At 37.4% G+C, this 18,646-nt stretch overlaps 1 protein-coding gene across 1 annotated transcript in view; it reads right to left on the reverse strand.

Moving 5' to 3' along the window:
• Positions 1 to 892: 892 nt before the first annotated feature.
• Positions 893 to 18,646, reverse strand: part of PRIM2 (DNA primase subunit 2) — a 306,340-nt gene continuing 288,586 nt past the window's right edge. The window contains exons 13-14 of the mRNA XM_072832482.1: positions 13,313 to 13,381; positions 893 to 1,467 (exon numbers count right to left, since the gene is read on the reverse strand). Of these exons, the coding sequence (XP_072688583.1) occupies positions 1,243 to 1,467; positions 13,313 to 13,381 (294 nt within the window). The 3' untranslated portion in view covers positions 893 to 1,242. The remainder of the gene's footprint in view (positions 1,468 to 13,312; positions 13,382 to 18,646) is intronic.

Raw genomic sequence — 18,646 nt, forward strand, 5'->3', positions numbered from 1 at the left:
GGCTGGCTAGAGCTGGGGTGGTGCAGGCCTGTGGTCCTGCAGCACTTTGTGCCAGGGCTGCCCTGGCCCAGATAGCTGGAGGTGGAGTGGGTATGGCCAGGGAGTGCTGGGGTGCTCTAGACTGGTGCCACCTTAGCAGGATGGCTAGACCTAGGGCAGGTATGGGGTAGGGCTTTATCCATATTGGGGCTGTCCTGGTGGGACGGCTGAAGCTGAAGCCAGCCCTGACTAGGGGTGTCCTGGCATGCTTTGCACCTGGGCCACCTTGGCAAGGTAGTTGACATATAGTGGGCACAGCCCAGGGATGTCCTGATATGTACCACACTGGGGCAGCTTTGGTGGGATGGCTGGAACTGGGGTATGCTAAAGGCCCAAGGCTCACTGAGACAACAGGTTGGCTGGAGTGCCAGGATGTTGCTGCTGTCTACACTATCAAGATAGAGGGGAATCAAACAATGCTGTTCACCAGCACCTCTGATTCTGGAGACAACTTCCAGCAGTTCCCATACTGCTTGGCAGATGCTCTAGGGCTAATGATGTATTGCCTTCACTTATAGTCTAAAGTCATTTTTTGTTGTTATTATTGTGCTCCAGGATGGGTGAACCTGCACCCCAGGTCTTCAGTGCTCTCCCTTCTTACTGCAGTTTGTAGCACTGGGAGTGGAGTTCCCATCATTCCTGTGTCTTCAACTCTTCTACACTCCTCTGCGTGGCCCCTTTATACATTGTGCAGAAGCTATAATCAGCCTTCTGTTCTTCAGGAAGAACTTCTGTATGTGTAGGTGTAGACTGGGTGTGTCCTGGGTAAGAGGAGAATTCGGGGTCTTCCTATGCCACCATCTTGGACACCTCCTCTCAACATATGACTCCTACAATTACAGACACACTAATACACATTTTGATTTATTTATTAACAAAAATGGTCCAAAAAAGGACTGGGCAAAAAATAATGAAAAGGGTCAAAATAAGTTGTTTTTAGTTCTATTGTCTCTAGGGGAGGGTAACCAGTCTAGAAAGCTGTTTTATCTCCAAAAACAAGTATTAGATTTCAAGAGAAATTTTTCCTTTTCCCTTCTGTCAAAGCAAAATACAGTGTCGGTCTTTGTTTTTACCTATAAGCCTGCTTTTCAGCGGATGAATTGGGGAGGGGTAGAGGGAATAGACAGAGGTTAAAAAAGAAACAGGCAAAATCTTGAAAGAAATGAAAGCTAGTGACAAAAAAGGTTCCTAAGGGCTCAAGAATCATTCACTGAAGTAATCCTCTAGTCCTTCCATATCCATTTCCAGAGAGGAATTTAGATAGGCCAGAGCAGATGATGCATCCTTGGTTTTCTGGACACTTGGTTTGGGTTGAGGAGTTTCTGGTTGGATGGATTCCTTCCTGATGTCTTTACTACCATTTAGAATCCGTTGGCTCTCAAAAAAGAATTGATTAGGATGGTTCAAAGAAAAGCCACAATCATCCACCTATGTAAGAAAGCAAATGTATTATCATATTAGTATATAGCAAAGGTATAAATAAAGGTGCTTCATAAACTATTCTAGACCTGGCTAAAAAACTATTTAGTGCCTGGAACATGGATCCAGGTAGTTCCCGGTCATAACTCTCAATCCACTACTTAGGTGATTTCCTTCAGAAAGTGCTTCACCTACTACCTAAACATTAATGTCTCTTACATTTGTATTTCCAGCCTGAACCTCTGCACCAAGTTCCAATTCCCTATCCAGCTCTACTTCATCTCTACCTCTACTCAACATCTCAAAGGGCTAAGCATAATACCTGCCATATTGTCTGTCAATAAACACTTGTCAAAAAAAAAAAAAAAAAAAAAAAAGGAGGGTGTAATTCTTAAACATTCCAGAACCATAGGGAGTGGATATAAACAGACAATATTTTGTTACTGGTCCCTGATACCATTCATATTTTACAGTATATTTATAAGTCTGGCATATCTAATCTCATATAAACACTGAAAAAGCAACCTAATATAATTTCTTCATTCCAATCTTAGGCTTTCCCTGCTCTTACTTTTTATAGAAAATCTTTTTCTTTTGGTAATTTTCAATGGGGCTTAATGCAAACATGACCAGGTTCATTGCTTTTTCTTTTTTTTTTTTAAGATTTTATTTATTTATTCATAGAGAGAGAGACAGAGAGAGAGAGAGAGAGAGAGAGGCAGAGACACAGGCAGAGGGAGAAGCAGGCTCCATGCAGAAAGCCCGATGCAGGACTCGATCCCAGGTCTCCAGGACCACGCCCTGGACCAAAGGCGGTGCTAAACCGTTGAGCCATCCATGCTGCCCTGTTTTGTTATTTCTTTTGTCAAATACTATCACTATACTTTAAATTTCAAATTACCCATTACCTTTTGCCTTTAATATTCAATGATGCTTTGTAATGGTATTAATGCTTCTTATTTTGAAGATTTAACAAGTATGACTTTTTTTCCTAACTTTGATTCCAAAATTTAATGGCAAAGAAAAATATATTCCTTAATATTAGCAAGCACTTACTGAATGCCTACTATGTGCCAGACACTGTCCTAAATGGCATAAACACATGCCATATTCATTCATACACAGGTATATATTCAATTAACTTCCATAAGAGCCCTATGAACATAGATTATCAATATTCTTCCAGTTAGAGAGAGGTTAAGTCAACTTGCCCAAGACCACACATTGGTAGGGGAGATAGGATATGAATTAGCAGAATTCATGCTCCGAACCAGTATACTCTGCTGTCATGTCCTTGTGCCAAGGTCAGTAATTTCGTAACACATGTGTTCCTTAAAATGTATAAACCTTTACTAATTCTTGGGGTGTGACATAAGAGCAAGATAGCTCTGGAAGTATGAACCTCCTACACCAGTCACTTTCCTTCCATTCAACCAATGAGTCAGATGAAGTTGATCAAATGTCAAATCTCTGCCCTCTCTGCCTTCTACAGTTGAAGCTGACAACAAAAAAAACTTTACTTCTTTGTCGGTTTTTTTGTTGTTGTTAGGGGATATTTCACTTCAAATTTTTTACAAACTGAGAAGCCCTTACACTTTCTCTATTCATATGTCTTATATTTACCAACCTTTTTACGTCTCACTCTTTGTACTGAAGTGACTTGCATACAGTAGGTATCTAAATATTTGTTAAGTGGAGCCCGGAACTAACCAGTGTGTACCAGTCACATATTAATTAAAGACTTACTGTGTATAAGGCTACATTATGAGCTAGTAGTTTTTCAGCACACAAGAATGTATTTGCCTAAAACCAAATATAAAGAAATTTCCAGCCTAATAAGTCATACACTTAAAAACTTCTATCAAGAACAAAGTGATACATGGGACACCTGGGTGGCTCAGTGGTTAAGCATCTGCTTTTGGCTCAGGTCATGACCTGAGGGTCCTGGGATCAAGCCCTGCATCAGGATCCCTGCTCTGCAGGGAAGATACTTCTCCCTCTCCCTGGCACCCCCACTGCTTGTGCTCTCTCTGTCTCTGTCTCTGTCAAATAAATAAATAAAATATTTTGAAGAGTAAAGTGGTAAGGGTCATAGATAAAGGCTTATTAGCTCCACATGAGAGAGAAATTCTGGTTGGGTTGATCAAGGAAGGCTTTGTAAGGGAAGTGCTATATGAGTTGAATTTGGGAAGACAGAGGGAGTGCAAAGCTGGGATAATGAGGTCAAGGTTATTATAAGCAGCATGAGCAAAGAAGGAATTCTCCTGTAAAGCAAGTAGATCAGATGGCCTGGTGGAAAAGGCATATAAAAGGGAATAACAGGAAAGGAAGTTGGAAAGACAGGCTGGGGCCAGACCTCAGAGAGCCTTGAAAACCAGAGTTAAGTAGTTTAGACCTAATTTTGTAGGCATCAGGGAGTCACTAAAAATCTTATGGTAGATTAAAACAGGTTAGCAGGGGTTTAAAAGAATTGCTGTCATGCTCAGAATTAACCCTCTTAACAAGGGAACCAATAAACAAACAAGGTATTTTCTGGTAATACCTACCTGAATACTCTAGGATTCTGATTTTCTTCAGTCAGTTGTTGATAGTAACTTCAGGTTGATAGCATACAGACTAGTTCATTTTAAGAGTTATTACTCAGATCACTAAGAACACATTTTTATCTGCTACTTTGCTGCTTAATTTTAAAATGTTTCCTGAATGTTTTGTGATAAATCTATAATTTTTATTAACAATAGAGTCATTTGTGAACTTTATTATATTCGATTTTTCACCCAATTCATTAAAAAGTGGGAGATCCAATATAAAGTTTGCATTTTACAGAATGTTTCATGAAAAGTTTATTGTGTAACACATTTCAATCAGAAGGCTTTATGTTTTATAAATAAAGAACATTAGAGATTGGAAAGACCTTGAAGATCCTTTAAGCTGAACCTCCTACATGTACAAACTAGGAAAACAAAGCCTAAGGAGACTACATGGTTTATGCAAAATCATAGAACTAGTTACTGGTTTTGTCTGACTTAAAGGACATCTGACTAGGTCATTTATTTAGTTGCTCTGAAATCTGTTTTAGGAGGTTTTATGCAAAGTCAAATAAACTTACAGTCATATCATAATATTATTTCTGGAGTTAAACTTGGCTATAAAGATTATAAAAAACACAGTGGTATTATTTCATGTAAAAAGAATCTAGCACTTTGTGGTATAATTATACATTGGGGATTTTCTACACCTTGTTTCAACTTGTTAAAATTCTCAGTACAGGGATCCCTGGGTGGCGCAGCGGTTTGGCTCCTGCCTTTGGCCCAGGGCGCGATCCTAGAGACCCAGGATCGAATCCCACATCGGGCTCCTGGTGCATGGAGCCTGCTTCTCCCTCTGCCTCTCTCTCTCTCTCTGTGACTATCATAAAAAAAAAAAAAATTTAAAAAAAAAAATTCTCAGTACATCTATCATCACAGAAGAGGACTCTCTGGATTGAAATGAATTATTAGACTTTAACTTGGACAAAATGAAATATGATCATCTTTCTAAGCCTCAGTTTCTTGGTCAATGAAATGGAGTTAATTATAGTAATATCTGCTACGTCATAAGGCTGCCACGGGGAAAACCAAGGAAATAGGAGTGTAAAAAGAGAGTTGTTGGTTCTATGAACTCTGAAATAATTGCTTTGCAAAGACTCAAGAAAGGCAAGTCACTTAAAAAAAAAAAAAAAAAAAAGGTGAATTCCCCAAAGGAAAGGGACAAAGAGTATATTGTTTTCTATGTGTCATTAGCTTCCTCTCCCACTTTAAAGAAGCCTGAACTGGAAATTGGTGATGGTGTATTGTCAGTAGAGTTTATTTAAAAAACAAGTTGAGAGATATTGGAGTGGTTGGTTCAGTGGTTGTGCATCTGCTTTTTGCTCAGGGTGTGATCTGGGGGTCTCCGGCATCAAGTCTCACATAGGGCTCCCTGCAGGCAGCCTGCTTCTTCCTCTGCCTCTCATGAATAAATAAACAAAATCTTAAATTAATTAATTAAAAAAAGGTTAAATTCTAATCCCGAGACTCTACTCAAATAAGAGACCTTGCCCTACATCAAAAGATGAATTAAAGACTTTTAAAATGTTTTACCTTATACTATATTGTTTAAAAAATGTACATATTTTTATTCCATTTTAATTAATGCTCTTATTAACCAACTAAAACAGTGACAGCAGCCTTGAAATGAGGGCACGTATCATGTTTTTATGTGATGTTTGGCTTTTCCAGCTGCTCTCTTAGGTCTCCAATTATACTTTCTTAACTCATTTTGCTAATAAACTCATTTTACTGAACTTACGATCTAATTAAATTGCTTGGTAGCATGAAAATTAGGAAGAGTTTCCTTCTGTATACTGCATTGTATTTTCTTTTAAGAGAGGTTCTTTGTCTTTGGAATGTTTTCTTTCCCTTTTATTTCTGGCTGAAGGAAGCTGCCATTTAGTTACCTTTCATCTTCAGAAAAATTAGCTTTGGTTTAGGCTCCTCCCTGCACTGCCCCCCCAGACTCTAACAGAATGAAAACAGATTTTACTTCAAAATCAAATTAGAAGAAAGAATAGAGAATACAAGTTATCCCCATTGAAATCCCCCACTTTCACTTATTTCTGCTTAAAAGTCAGCAGCTATTTCCTTTACTCTTTATTTTTAAAAAAGATAGGAACCTGGGCAGCCCAGGTGGCTCAGCGGTTTAGTGCCACATTCAGCCCTGGGCCTGATCCTGGAGACCTAGGATTGAGTCCCACATTGGGCTCCCTGCATGGAGCCTGCTTCTCCCTCTGCCTGTGTTTCTCTGCCTCTCTTTCTCTCTCATGAATAAATAAGATAGGAACATTCTAGATATGGAAACACTGAGAATTTTTTGTTTCTTTCCTTGCTGTTTTTCTTAATTGGTTGGTATTGGTGATGTTTTCCTTTGTGGTTGATGATTATTTTTTATTAGTTTTGTACACTGTTCACTATTGAGAGATGGAAATTCTGTGATGCATTTTCATGCTGCTGTATTAGCTTACAAGTCCCGAAGTACTATAAAGAAGGTGAAATAAGACCAGTGTAGCTGGGAGTCCAGGAGAAGGAAATGAAGTGGAGAGGCCTTTATAAGGCTACATTGCTGATTTTGGATTTCATCTTTAGAGCAACTGGGAAGCCCTTTAAATAAAGGTTTGTTTTTGTTGTCTTTCTTTAAAACACTTTGTTGAAGTAATCATATTCCTGTTTTAAAGATAATTCTAGCAGCTATGTGGAGAGGAAATAACTGGAATGGTACACATGTTGTAGACACTGGGAAATGAGTTAGGAAGCTATTGTAGTGATTCAAGTAAGACACAATCATGGTTTCTAGCCCAGCAACCTAACTGATACCCATAATAATGACCCTGAGTATTATAAAAAAGCTGAATTGTATTTGGTATATCCTGTTCAAGATTGCAGGAAAATGTGATAGAATTTAGCAAGATTTCTGTAAAGATTTATATGGTAAGAAAAAAATTATGCTCAGCTATTTGGAAAATAAGTATCAAAAATGACCCAGTGCCTAAGGAGATCTATTTCTAAAGAAAGGATTTTCAATTAAAATTCAGAGATTAATCTACACAAGGCCTAGTTTCATTTACACAGGGAGTAAATCACAAGAAAAAAATACACTACAATATAAAACACTGCTCCCTAAAAACACTGAAGAGAAGAAAACGGATTTCAAGCAGGCCAGATTTTGACATCTAACTAAATCTCAAACGTTTGCTTGGAATCAACATGTTTTGCACACAATGACCTTCACAGAAACATAGGTCCATATTTCTGCCACAGCAAAAGTAGATTTTGAAGGAATGGAAGCAATATTGTTTTACCTATGGGATGTTTGGGTTTTAATCAAGAGGTTTTGCAATGACAGCTTATAATGAGGCAGCTGGTATTACCAAAAAAGCCATATGGAACTATCATAGTGCTGCTGTAAATGGTATCAATTAACCGGTTCATTTTCAAAACTTTCATCAAAATGAGTTTGATCACAGAGTCCTCAGGAAAATAAACATAGCTTAAAAAAAATTATTAACAGGGGCAGGCAGGATGGAAGAAAACTGACAATAAAAATGGATCTTATTTTGAAATTAAATGAGAAATACTGATACATGTTCACAACTAAAAATCTATAATGAGACATCTAGTGAATTCAAACAGCCTTTTTATTCCATTGATTTTTATGTGGCTTAAGTTATATGTGGGAGGATTTAGACAAATGTATTTTCAATATCTTCATTCATCTAACATAAGTTTTAAAATTGGCCATAATAGTAATACTCCTATAAGAATGAGATACTACAAAAGCGGATCTGAGAACTAAAAAATTTTTTCTTGCTTTTGGTGATTATGTCACAAACTCAATATTTATTTATTTATTTTATTTATTTATTTAATAAAGATTTTTTTTTAAAAGATTTTATTTATTTATTCATGAGCAACACACAGAGAAAGACAGAGAGGCAGAGACACAGGCAGAGGGAGAAGCAGGCTCCATGCAGGGAGCCCGACGTGGGACTCGATCCTGGGTCTCCAGGATCACGCCCCAGGCTGCAGGCGGCACCAAACCGCTGTGCCACTGGGGCTGCCCAAACTCAATATTTAAATCTAATTTTCATATCTTATTTAAAAACAAGGAAAGAAGTTGAATAATAGACCTCAGTCTGTGGAAGTTCTGAGGTCTCTAATTTAAAGGGTCCACAAATAATTAAGAACACATATGAAATTAAATCTCTCAAGCTATGCAGACAAATTAAGGAATATGGTCTTTAAGCAAAAAGTCATGCAAAACTGGTGCTAAAAATACCAAACGAGGGCAGCCCATGTGGCTCAGCGGTTTAGTGCTGCTGCCTTCAGCCCAGGATGTGATCCTGGAAACCCAGGATCAAGGCCCATGGCGGGCTCCCTGCATGGGGCCTGCTTCCCCCTCTGCCTATGTCTCTGCCTCTCTCTCTCTCTCTCTCTCTCTCTCTCTGTGTCTCTCATGAATAAATAAAATCTTAAAAAAACAATAAACAAAAAACCAAACGAATAGGGCTTATCTGGTGAGATTTCTATACTCATAAAACTGAGAATTTGTGCTTGTCTCCTATTTTATTGATGTTTATTTAGTCCTTTAGATTTTGTGAAAACAGTTTTTAGGTTTTTAAATAATGGTTATATTTTCAACAGTTAGGTGTAATAGAAGACAAGACCCACAGCAGACCGGGGGTTCTAGCTCCAGATCTCCCATTTGCCAGCTGTGGTACTTCAGGTAAATCATACAGAATTGGATTTTTTTTTAACATAAAGTATGTGGCTTTGGATTTTTTTTAACATAAAGTATGGTGGTTGGATCATGAATGTAGACAGGAAAATGCTAGTGACCTCAACAGTCATTATTACAAATACAGTATCAGATTCTGTAAGTCCACAGTCACGGTTAGGCTCGTAAGCTTTAATGAGTTACTTGGCAGTCTGGTTCAAATACAAGTCCATCCCTTATAAGCAGTATGACCTTACATAGGTTGTTCAGCTTCTCTAAACTTTATTCGTTTAAAAAAAAAAAAGTTGTAGTATTATAGTGTGGATCAAAAGAGCTAATGTGGGGATGCCTGGGTGGCCCAGTGCTTGGGCGCTTGCCTTTGGCTCGGGTCGTGATCCCGGGATCGAGGATTGATACCCTGCGAGGAGCCAGCTTCTCCCTCTGCCTGTATCTCTGCCTCTCTCTCTGTTTGTGTCTCTCACAAATAAATAAATAAATCTTAAAAACAAAACAAAACACAAAACACAAAACAAAAAAAACCAACCTAATGTGGCCAAAGTACTTAGTGGCATGCTTGGTATGTGTGAAGGGTTCTACAGATGTTAGCTGACAATACTATATTAATTACTGGTAATATTATAGGGTATATTTTTCCTATGAAATATTTTATAATGTAAGAAATACTACTAATATATAACCAAATTAGAAAAATTATTTCATGAAAACTAGAAAAGATAAAAATGATTCTAAAACAGCACTGAATGGTAGCTGAACATCTTTTTTGGGGAGGGTCATGGATGGATCCCTTGGCAACCTAATAACAGACTCCAAAAAAAAAAAAAAAAAGCAGATATATTTGCAGATAAAAATGTTTCAAGAAGTGCATGGACTTTCATGTCTATTCTTAGATGTCTGTCCTAGGTTAGGAAGCCATGATCAGGACCAGTGGTTACAAACAAGGGGGTAGAGGGGCTGAATTGCACCTGCAGACATGTTCTGTCAATGTGAATGCACCTAACGGATGTGATTTCATTAGCACACCATAATTCCTTCCATACTCTCATATTAATCTCAGCCACCTGTACTTTTTTTGGGTTAGCTGCCCTGACCGCTGTAGGCCTCTGAGTTTGTGACCCTTGCTCTACACCTTTCAGAAGCTACTAGTAGGACTTATACAGGCATACCTTGTTTTATTGCATTTCCCAGATACTTTTTACAAATTGGAGGTTTGTGGCATCCCTGCAGTTGAAGAAGTCTATAGGCACCATTTTTCTAATAGTATTGCTCACTTCATGTCTCTGTGTCACATTCTGGTAATTCTCACAATATTTCAAACTTTATTATTATTTTTTCTTATGGAGACCTTTAATGTTACTACTGTAATTGTGCTGGAAACCATGCCCATACAAGATGCCAAACTTAATTGATAACCAATGTTGTATGTGCTCTAACTCCTCCAATGACTAGCCATTCCCCCATCTTTCTCCCTTTCCTCTGGTCTCCCTATTCCCTGAGCTACAAGAATACTGAAATTAGGCCAATTAACCCCAGAACAGCCTCTAAGTGTTCAAGTGAAAGGAAGAGCTACACATCTGTCACTTTAAATCAAAGCTAGAAATGATCAAGCTTAGTGAGGAAGGTATGTTGAAAGCTGAGACAGGCCAAAAGCTAGGCCTCTTTTGCCAAACACTCAAGTTTTGAATGCAAAGGAAAAGTTCCTGAAGGAAATGAAAACTGCTGTGCCAGTGAACACATGAATAAAAAAGCAAAACAGCCTGATTGCTGCTGATATGAGAAAGTTTTCCTGGTCTGGACAAAAGATCACACCAGCTACAATACTCCCTTAAGCCAAAGCTAATCCAGAACAAAGCCCTAACTCTTCAATTCTATGAAGGCTGAGACAGGTAAGGAAGCTAGAGAATAGTTTGAAGCTAACATAGGTTGTTTCATGAGGTTTGAGGAAAGAAGCTGTATACATAACATTGGAAATGAAAGATGAAGTAGCAGGTGAATGATGTAGAACCTGCAGCAAGTTATCCAGAAGATCTAGCCTAGAGAATTCCTAAAGGTGCTACACTAAACAACAAATTTTCAGTGTGGATGAAAGAGCCTTATCGTGGAAGAAGATGCCACCTAGGACTTTCACAGCTAGAAAGGAAAAGTCAATGCCTGCCTTCAAAGCTTTCAAGGACAGGCTGACTTTTTTTAGGGGCTAATGCAGCGGGTAGCTTTATGTTGAAGCCAATGCTGACCATTTTGAAAATCCTTGGAATAATCCTTGAGAATTATGCTAAATCTACTTTGCTTATCCTCTGTAAATGGAACAAAGCTTGGATGACAGCACGTATATTTACAACATGGTTGACTGAATGTTCTTTTTTTTTTTTTTGACTGAATGTTCTAAGCCCACTATTGACACCTACAACTCAGGAAAAAAAAAATTCCTTTCAAAATATTACTGCTCACTGGGGGAACCTAGCTGGCTCGGTTGGTAGAGCATGCGACTCTTGACCTAGGGGTCATGAGTTCAAGCCCCTGTTGGGCATAGATTACTTAAAAATAAAACAAAACGAACAATATATAATTATATATATATATATATATATATATATATAAACTGCTCACTGACAAGGTACCTGGCCACCCAAGAGCTCTGATGGAGATGTACAACAAGATTAATGTTATTTTCATGTCTGCTAACACAACATCCATTCTGCAGCCCACAGATCAAGGAGTCATTTTGACTTTCAGGTTTTACTATTTAAGAAATACATTCTGTAATGCTATAGCTGCCATACACGGTGATTCTTCTGACGGATCTGTGCAAAGTAAATTAGAAACCTTCTGGAAAGGATTCACCATCCTAGATCCCACTAAGAACACCCGTGATTTGTGAGAAGAGGTAAAAATACCAACGTTAACAGGTTGGGCTGTTGGGAGAAGATAACCTAAGGGGTTAAGGACTTCAGTGGAGGAAGTAAATGCAGATGTAGAAATAACAACAGAACTAGAATTAGAAGTGGACCCTGGGGGCACCTGGGTGGCTCAGTGGTAGAGCATCTGCCTCGGGCTCAGGGTGTGATCCCAGGGTCCTGGGATCAAGTTCCACATCAGGCTCCCCGCAGGGAGCCTGCTTCTCCCTCTGCCTATGCCTCTGCCTTTCTCTCTGCCTCTCTCATGAGTAAATAAATAAAATCTTAAAAAAAAAAATAAAAAAAAAAGTGGAGCCTGAGATGTGCCTGAGTTGCTACAAGTTCATGATAAAACTTGAACAAATGAGGAGCTGCTTCTTATGGACAAGCAGAGAGAGCAGCTTGAGATGGAATATACTCTTGGTGAAGACGCTGTGAAGACTGTTGAAATGACAACAAAGAATTCAGAACTTAGTTGAGGAAGGAGCAGCAGGGTTTGAGAGGGCTGACTCCAATTTTGAAAGAACCTCTACCATGGGCAAAATACTGTCAAACATCATTGCATGCTATAGAGAAATCATGCATGAAAGAGTCAGTCGATGTGGCAAACATCTTATTTTTAAAAATTGGTGTGGCTTCCCCAACCTTCAGCAATCACCATCCTGATCAGTCCACAGCCATCAACATGGAGGGAGGACCCTCCACCAGCAAAAAGACTGACTTCCTGAAAGCTCAGATGAGCAATAAAGTATTTTTAAATTAAGGTACGTACATTTGCTAGACATATGCTACTGCACACCTAACAGACTAGAGTGTAATGGAAATGTGACTGTTACATGCCCTGGGGAACCAAAAAATGCATTCCACTCATGTTATTGTTATGGTCTAGAACCGAAGCATTGTATCTTCACGGTATGGCTGTACTACAGAAGCATGCTGAAAGAGGCTCGCAAGATAAAAACCAGACATATTTCCCTGATTCCCTTGCAATTGGTGGTCCTACATGTAACAGGTTCTGCAGTAAATATGAGATTTGAGAAGTAAGAGTAACATAGAGGTGGTGGCCACAAGTAAAACAATCAGATTTTCTACAAGGAAGAAAGCAAAAGCCTCTGGTTTTTCTAGGCACCTGGGGCAAATAATCTAGATCTATTCCAAGAGTTGGCTAATTAAGGCCTAAATCTGGCCCACTATCTGTCTTTGTAAATAAAGTTCTACTGGAACACAGCCATGCTTGCTCATTTTTATACCATCTATGGCTGCTTTTGGCTACAAAAGCAGAGAAGAGCAGTTTTGACAGAGACCATATGGACAATAAAGTCTAAAATTTTTACAATCTGGCACTTTGCCGAAAAAGTTTACTGACCTTTGGTCTCATCTCTAGATGTGAAGTGGTGGGTGGCAGCTATAGTAAAGTAAGGTTTTCTCATTGTGTAGCTTCTCCTAGTTATAATGTTTCTGGTTTGGTAGCATCCTATTTTAATTCGCTGGCCCTTCTAGAAATTTTATAAGGTACCTAATACCATGTAATAAATCCCTTTCTGGTGAAAATAGCTGGAGTATTTTCTATTGCTGCAACTAAAATCCCTGAAAGAAACACAGAATAACAAAAAAACAAAGAATTAGGTCATAAAGTTTAAAAATGTACTTACATTATGTATCATCTCGAAGTACTTCTGACAGGCTACTTGGTAATGTGTCCCTTTTACTAAATCCAAAATCTAAAATGAATGGGAAAAAGAGAAAGCAAAATTAGAAACTAAGTTTCTCTAAACCATTGTAGCTCATGGTTGTTTTGGCCTTTGCATAATCTTTATTCTAGACAGGAAGTACACTAAATCATGGAACATGTTGTACTTCTGCAGCCTGGACACTGTGTGATAATTTTGACATTATACAGTAGCTGTTTAGGTCAGCATTAAACCACAGATGACAAGAGATAGTAAGTGATCTTTCTGACCTACCAACTATGAATTTCAATAACTTTACCTTGACAACAAGATGAAAATAGATCCCAGTATTATGACTTTGACAGTTATTGTCAGAACATCATATTGCAACATCTCTTCCAAAATTATAGATATAAATCTAGTAATCTAAATGACTGGTGCATAAAGCATATACTATTTTGATTATTTTTATTTTCCATATTACCAATTTATACAGATACAGCCTAAAGTACAGCTGTGTACCCATCAGGAAAATTTAATATAAGACCTTTGGACGAGTATCTTTGGAGAAGGAATGCTTTTACCTTTAATCAGATTTGTTCTTTTTTTGAAATGAAGTTATTTCTAGTAAAGCTCAGCAGAATATGAGAGTGAATAGTCTATTCTGGACACCTATTAGGAACATCATCCTATCTTTTGTAAATACAATTTGCTTTCCAATTCTACTTCATGTAATCTCTTCAGAGCGGTACAAACTTCTGTTCTTATCAGCCAAGTGCAATGCCAGCTGAAATTTGTAAAGTTTCATCACCCCCCACCTACCAAATAAATAAAATGTATATTTGGCCTGCTTATCAAATGCAGTAAAATGCTGGAATTAAGAGATAGCCTAAAATGAAGGGAAACAGAATTCTAGGGAAATGTTCATTTCTATCCCTTTTCAAAGGGCTGACCTTCCTGCAACAACAAGAAATGTACGTGAAGCCTCAAATTCCTGCTATCCTCATTATTGAATATAGCTTACATCTTTTGACAGATACACAAAATTATTACAGTTACAGAGTGAGCATCGTACAATCCTGACAAGAATGTGCTTAAAAGAACAGCTTTTCTCTGATTGTCTTATAGATTACATTTCTCAATTTCGGCTTTTTATTAAATCCTATATGAAAGGCCTATGTAAATGCCAATCAATCACAGCACCCAGGATCCTGCCTATTTGACCTGTCCATTGTTCTTGAATTATTAGATAGGAATGAAAAATAAATCAATTTAAAATAAATGGCTACAAATTTTTTAAAATGAAGAAAGCCACAAAGTTTTCAAAGTAATTCTAATACTCCAAGCTCATATTCTCCAAAGCCTTTACACACAGATATTCAAATTGTGTTGAGATGAACTTGCAATTGGTTATTGGCAAACAGCAGTGGTACCATGAAGGACCATCTGTGAATTGCAATTTTTAAGAAAAGACTTCAAACTCTAGTTAAGTTTAAATGATACCACAAATTACCTGAGGAGAAAATGAATTCACAGAAATAAACAAAAAGCTCAATTGTGTGGTGTATAATAAAGCTCTTTAATGTAAAAACAAAACAATGAATCCAACATCATATTCTCTGTATATACATATTCTTGATATATATATATTTAAATATAGAGGAACTTAAATACATATATTTAAACATGTTCCTTGCAAAGTAAACATAACATTATATACATATATTCTAATCTATATGTTTGGGAAACATGCTATAATGTTAATACTTATAAGAAACATTTAAAAACTGTTGGGGTGACTGGCTAACACCATTAGTAAAGTGTGCAACTCTTGATCATGAGTTCAAGCCCCATATTAATAAACACAAATTAAAAAATAAAAATAAAAAATATCTAGTTGGGCGACATACACATATGTAAAAATTTACTATGGAAAACTGACATATAAGCCACAGAATGTAAGAAAATCTTGGGTATTGTGAAATTTCAGGTTCCATCAAAATTAAATTTAGATTAATCACAGATCAATACCTCCTGCTCCCAGAGAAGGGTCTTCCTTAACCAAAATCATTTAATTTTCCTTTTCCCTTTTGCTTTATCTTTCTAGAATGAGGTTTTATTTGGAAATTTCTTACAAATCTAGAAATAAATCATTCAACCATCATCCATCTTTAAATAATTTTGCTGATAATGTTACAGCATACTTGAGGTAAATGAAAGTTTCTGAGCATATGTAATGGTATAATGGGGGAAAAAGACAATAGAGTGCTTTTCATTAGCTGGAAAAGCTATTCAAAGACAGACATATTTAGGCCTACAGAGAGGATCTAGGGAAAGAAGAAGAAAATCAAGTAAGGGAAATATAGGGACAATAAATGAACTAATAGAAAAAAATCCAAGAGAAAGACTACGTTGAGGAGATTAGGTATTACTGGCAGGTATTATCCTCATTTCAGAGAGGAAGAAATATATCCTCTTAAAATAGGGGTGTCTATCTAATGAGTGCCATTTACTGTGAGAAGAATTTAAAAATCCTATGCAATTTATTATTTTGTTTTCCTTAAGAGGACTATGTGAAACATAACTCAAAAACTTCAATAGCTAATAAACATATGTACTTGAATTTAACATTATAATCAAGATCATAGAGATAAAGGAAGAGAAAAAAAAGGAAGAACAGGATCTTGTGGACCAATAAATGAAGTCTGGCTTTTTTCTCTGAGTAAAATGCAGAGCTACTACAATGTTCTTAGCATGGGAGTAACATGACCTAATATTCTGTCTACTATGCTGGGAAGGCTAGAGTAGGGATGCAAACAGGGAGTTCATTACAAGAATCCAGCAAATGAATGATGTTGGCTTAGGACAGGGTGATAAGAGTAGTGGTTAGAAGTGGTTGCATTCCCCACTTATTGGCTGTAACTGTTTTTGAAAAACAGCTGTTCTACACAAAAATGCTCAACCAAAACCTATTCCCTGATGCTTTAGAGTAGTTCAAGACCTGTCACTCAACCCCTCTCCTCTCCAACTGATTTCCTAAATAAATCTAAGTAGTTTAAAATCTCAGTAAAATGCAGTATGTAACAAACTATCATGTAAAATAAATGCAGAATACTAAAAATACCACTTACTAGTCACTAAACAATATGCTTCTTACACAATAGCCTGTGAGTAGGACATGTAAAATGTCTCAAAGGTTCAGCAACACCTTAGATGCACACCCCCTCCTCGGACTTCAAAATATTCAGCAAGCGATTCTGATGTTGTGTCATTTATATATGAAGTACAACTCAGGACTTTTCCTGCACCTAGTTTTCCTTAACTTTTCTGATATAAACCTCACTAGCAAATGCTATACTAAGATAGTATATAGGCATGTTGAGGATGGTACTGGTATAATTTGTTGATGGGTTGGATGACTCCAAGACAGGAAATACAAAGCTAAAAATCAAGAGAAAGAGAATTGAGGGATCAGCAATACACCCAAAATCAGTTTGTGAAATAGAAGCAAAAATAGAAACTTGGCAAAGAAACACCAAAATCCAAGGACAGATGCCTGAGATAGACCGTGGAAAAGAATTAGGGGTCAGGAGGTATGGTCTCACAATGTTTTACATATCCTTGGAAAGACTGCTTTTCTGAAGGTGGACCACTTGTGTGTTAATGGACAGATGCTGAAAATGCTCACTGCTAAGTCACTAAGGCTAGACAGGGATGGTTAAGCACTGATGGTTGACATGCAAGAGGATTGTGATTACTGAGCCATTCTTGTTCTTTGAAATTGGGTCTTAGCAATGGTTGGGTTCATTTAGAATTTATATTTTGTGTGTAGTCATAATTCAAGTAATCTTTTTTTTTTTTTTTTAGAAGTGCTAAGTTTTAAAAGAAGAGCACATGTCCCAGGCCATTGGACCTATATGCTTGACTTGTAGCCAGACTACTGTGAACCCGAGAAAGATTTAGGGTTTAAAACCAAAAGTGGTGTGCTTTTCTTTGAAACTAAAATTTTTCTTTGATGTTTTCAAGAATGAAGAAATATTGGCTGTGGCAATATTTTATAATGTGTCAATTTTGAACTTATATACCTAACTTTGTTCTTGTTTATTTGTTAAAGATATGCTTTTGGGAGGCACCTGGGTGGCTCAGTGGTTGAGTGCCTACCTTCAGCTGAGGTTATGATCCTGGGGTCTTGGGATCGAGTCCCACATCAGGCTCCCTACAGGGAGTGTGCTTCTCCCACTGCCTGTGTCTTGCCTCTCTGTGTCTCTCATGAATAAATAAATAAAAATCATTAAAAAAAAATGCTTTTGGGAGGGAGAGGCACATGGGGAGCTAGTTCATAATGTGCTTGTTTACATATATGTTTTTTTGTGTTGGAATATTTAAAAGACATTAAATTTTTTTTAAAGATTGTATTTATTTGAGAGAAGGAGAGAAAAGAGAGAGAGAGAAAGAGAGGGACAAGCAGATTCTACACTGATCACAGAGCCTGATACACGGCTTGATCCCATGACCCTGAGATCATGACCTGAGCCAAAATCAAGAGTTAGGTGCTCAACTGACTGAGCCACCCAGGCACCCTGACAGTCAAATTTTTTAAAGAAAATAAAATTCTGTAGAGAAGCTAGAATGAACATGTAGTTAGGCAACAGTACTTATTGACAGTGTTTGTTTTGCCAGATAGATTCTCAAGATCAAACCACCATCCTCCTAAACTGGCCTCTCTGCTCACAAGCTCCACAAGGCTGGAGTTCAGCAGACACAGACTGGCCAAGGTCAGAAATAAAACAGGTGACGGAAACTCATCAAGAGGAAAAAATGTAAGGAGGAGACAAAAAGAAACAAACAGGAAAACAGGAAAATGAAAGGACCAGGTAGAAGAAAAATGTAGAAAGCCAAAGGGATGAGGTTAAATGAAACGGGAGTCCACAGCTTACTATTTTACATGGCCTATAAACATCAAAGTATAACCTACAGCTCACAAAAGGTGTTTCGTATTCCATTCTGGAAGAAAGAAGCACACCACAATTTCCTCTAATATATACCAAAATAAATGTCAATTCTGATGCCTAGGTTAGAAGTTCTTCTAACTCTGCTTTAGAAAAATATGATTGTTCAAATTGTTTGGTTATATCAAAAAAGGCTTATTTGAAAATAAAAATTTAAAGAAAAAAATTTCTACAAGATTTAAGACTATTGCTCAAATAGTAATTTGACTTTTTAAAAATTTTAATGCCAATATTTCCAGACCAAAGTATAAAATGTCAAGCATAACAATCCATTTATTGTTCTATTCTAGTTCATCAGTAATCAAAA

Source organism: Canis lupus, chromosome 7, assembly GCF_048164855.1.
Source record: "Canis lupus baileyi chromosome 7, mCanLup2.hap1, whole genome shotgun sequence".
NCBI classification, from domain to species: Eukaryota; Metazoa; Chordata; class Mammalia; order Carnivora; family Canidae; genus Canis; species Canis lupus.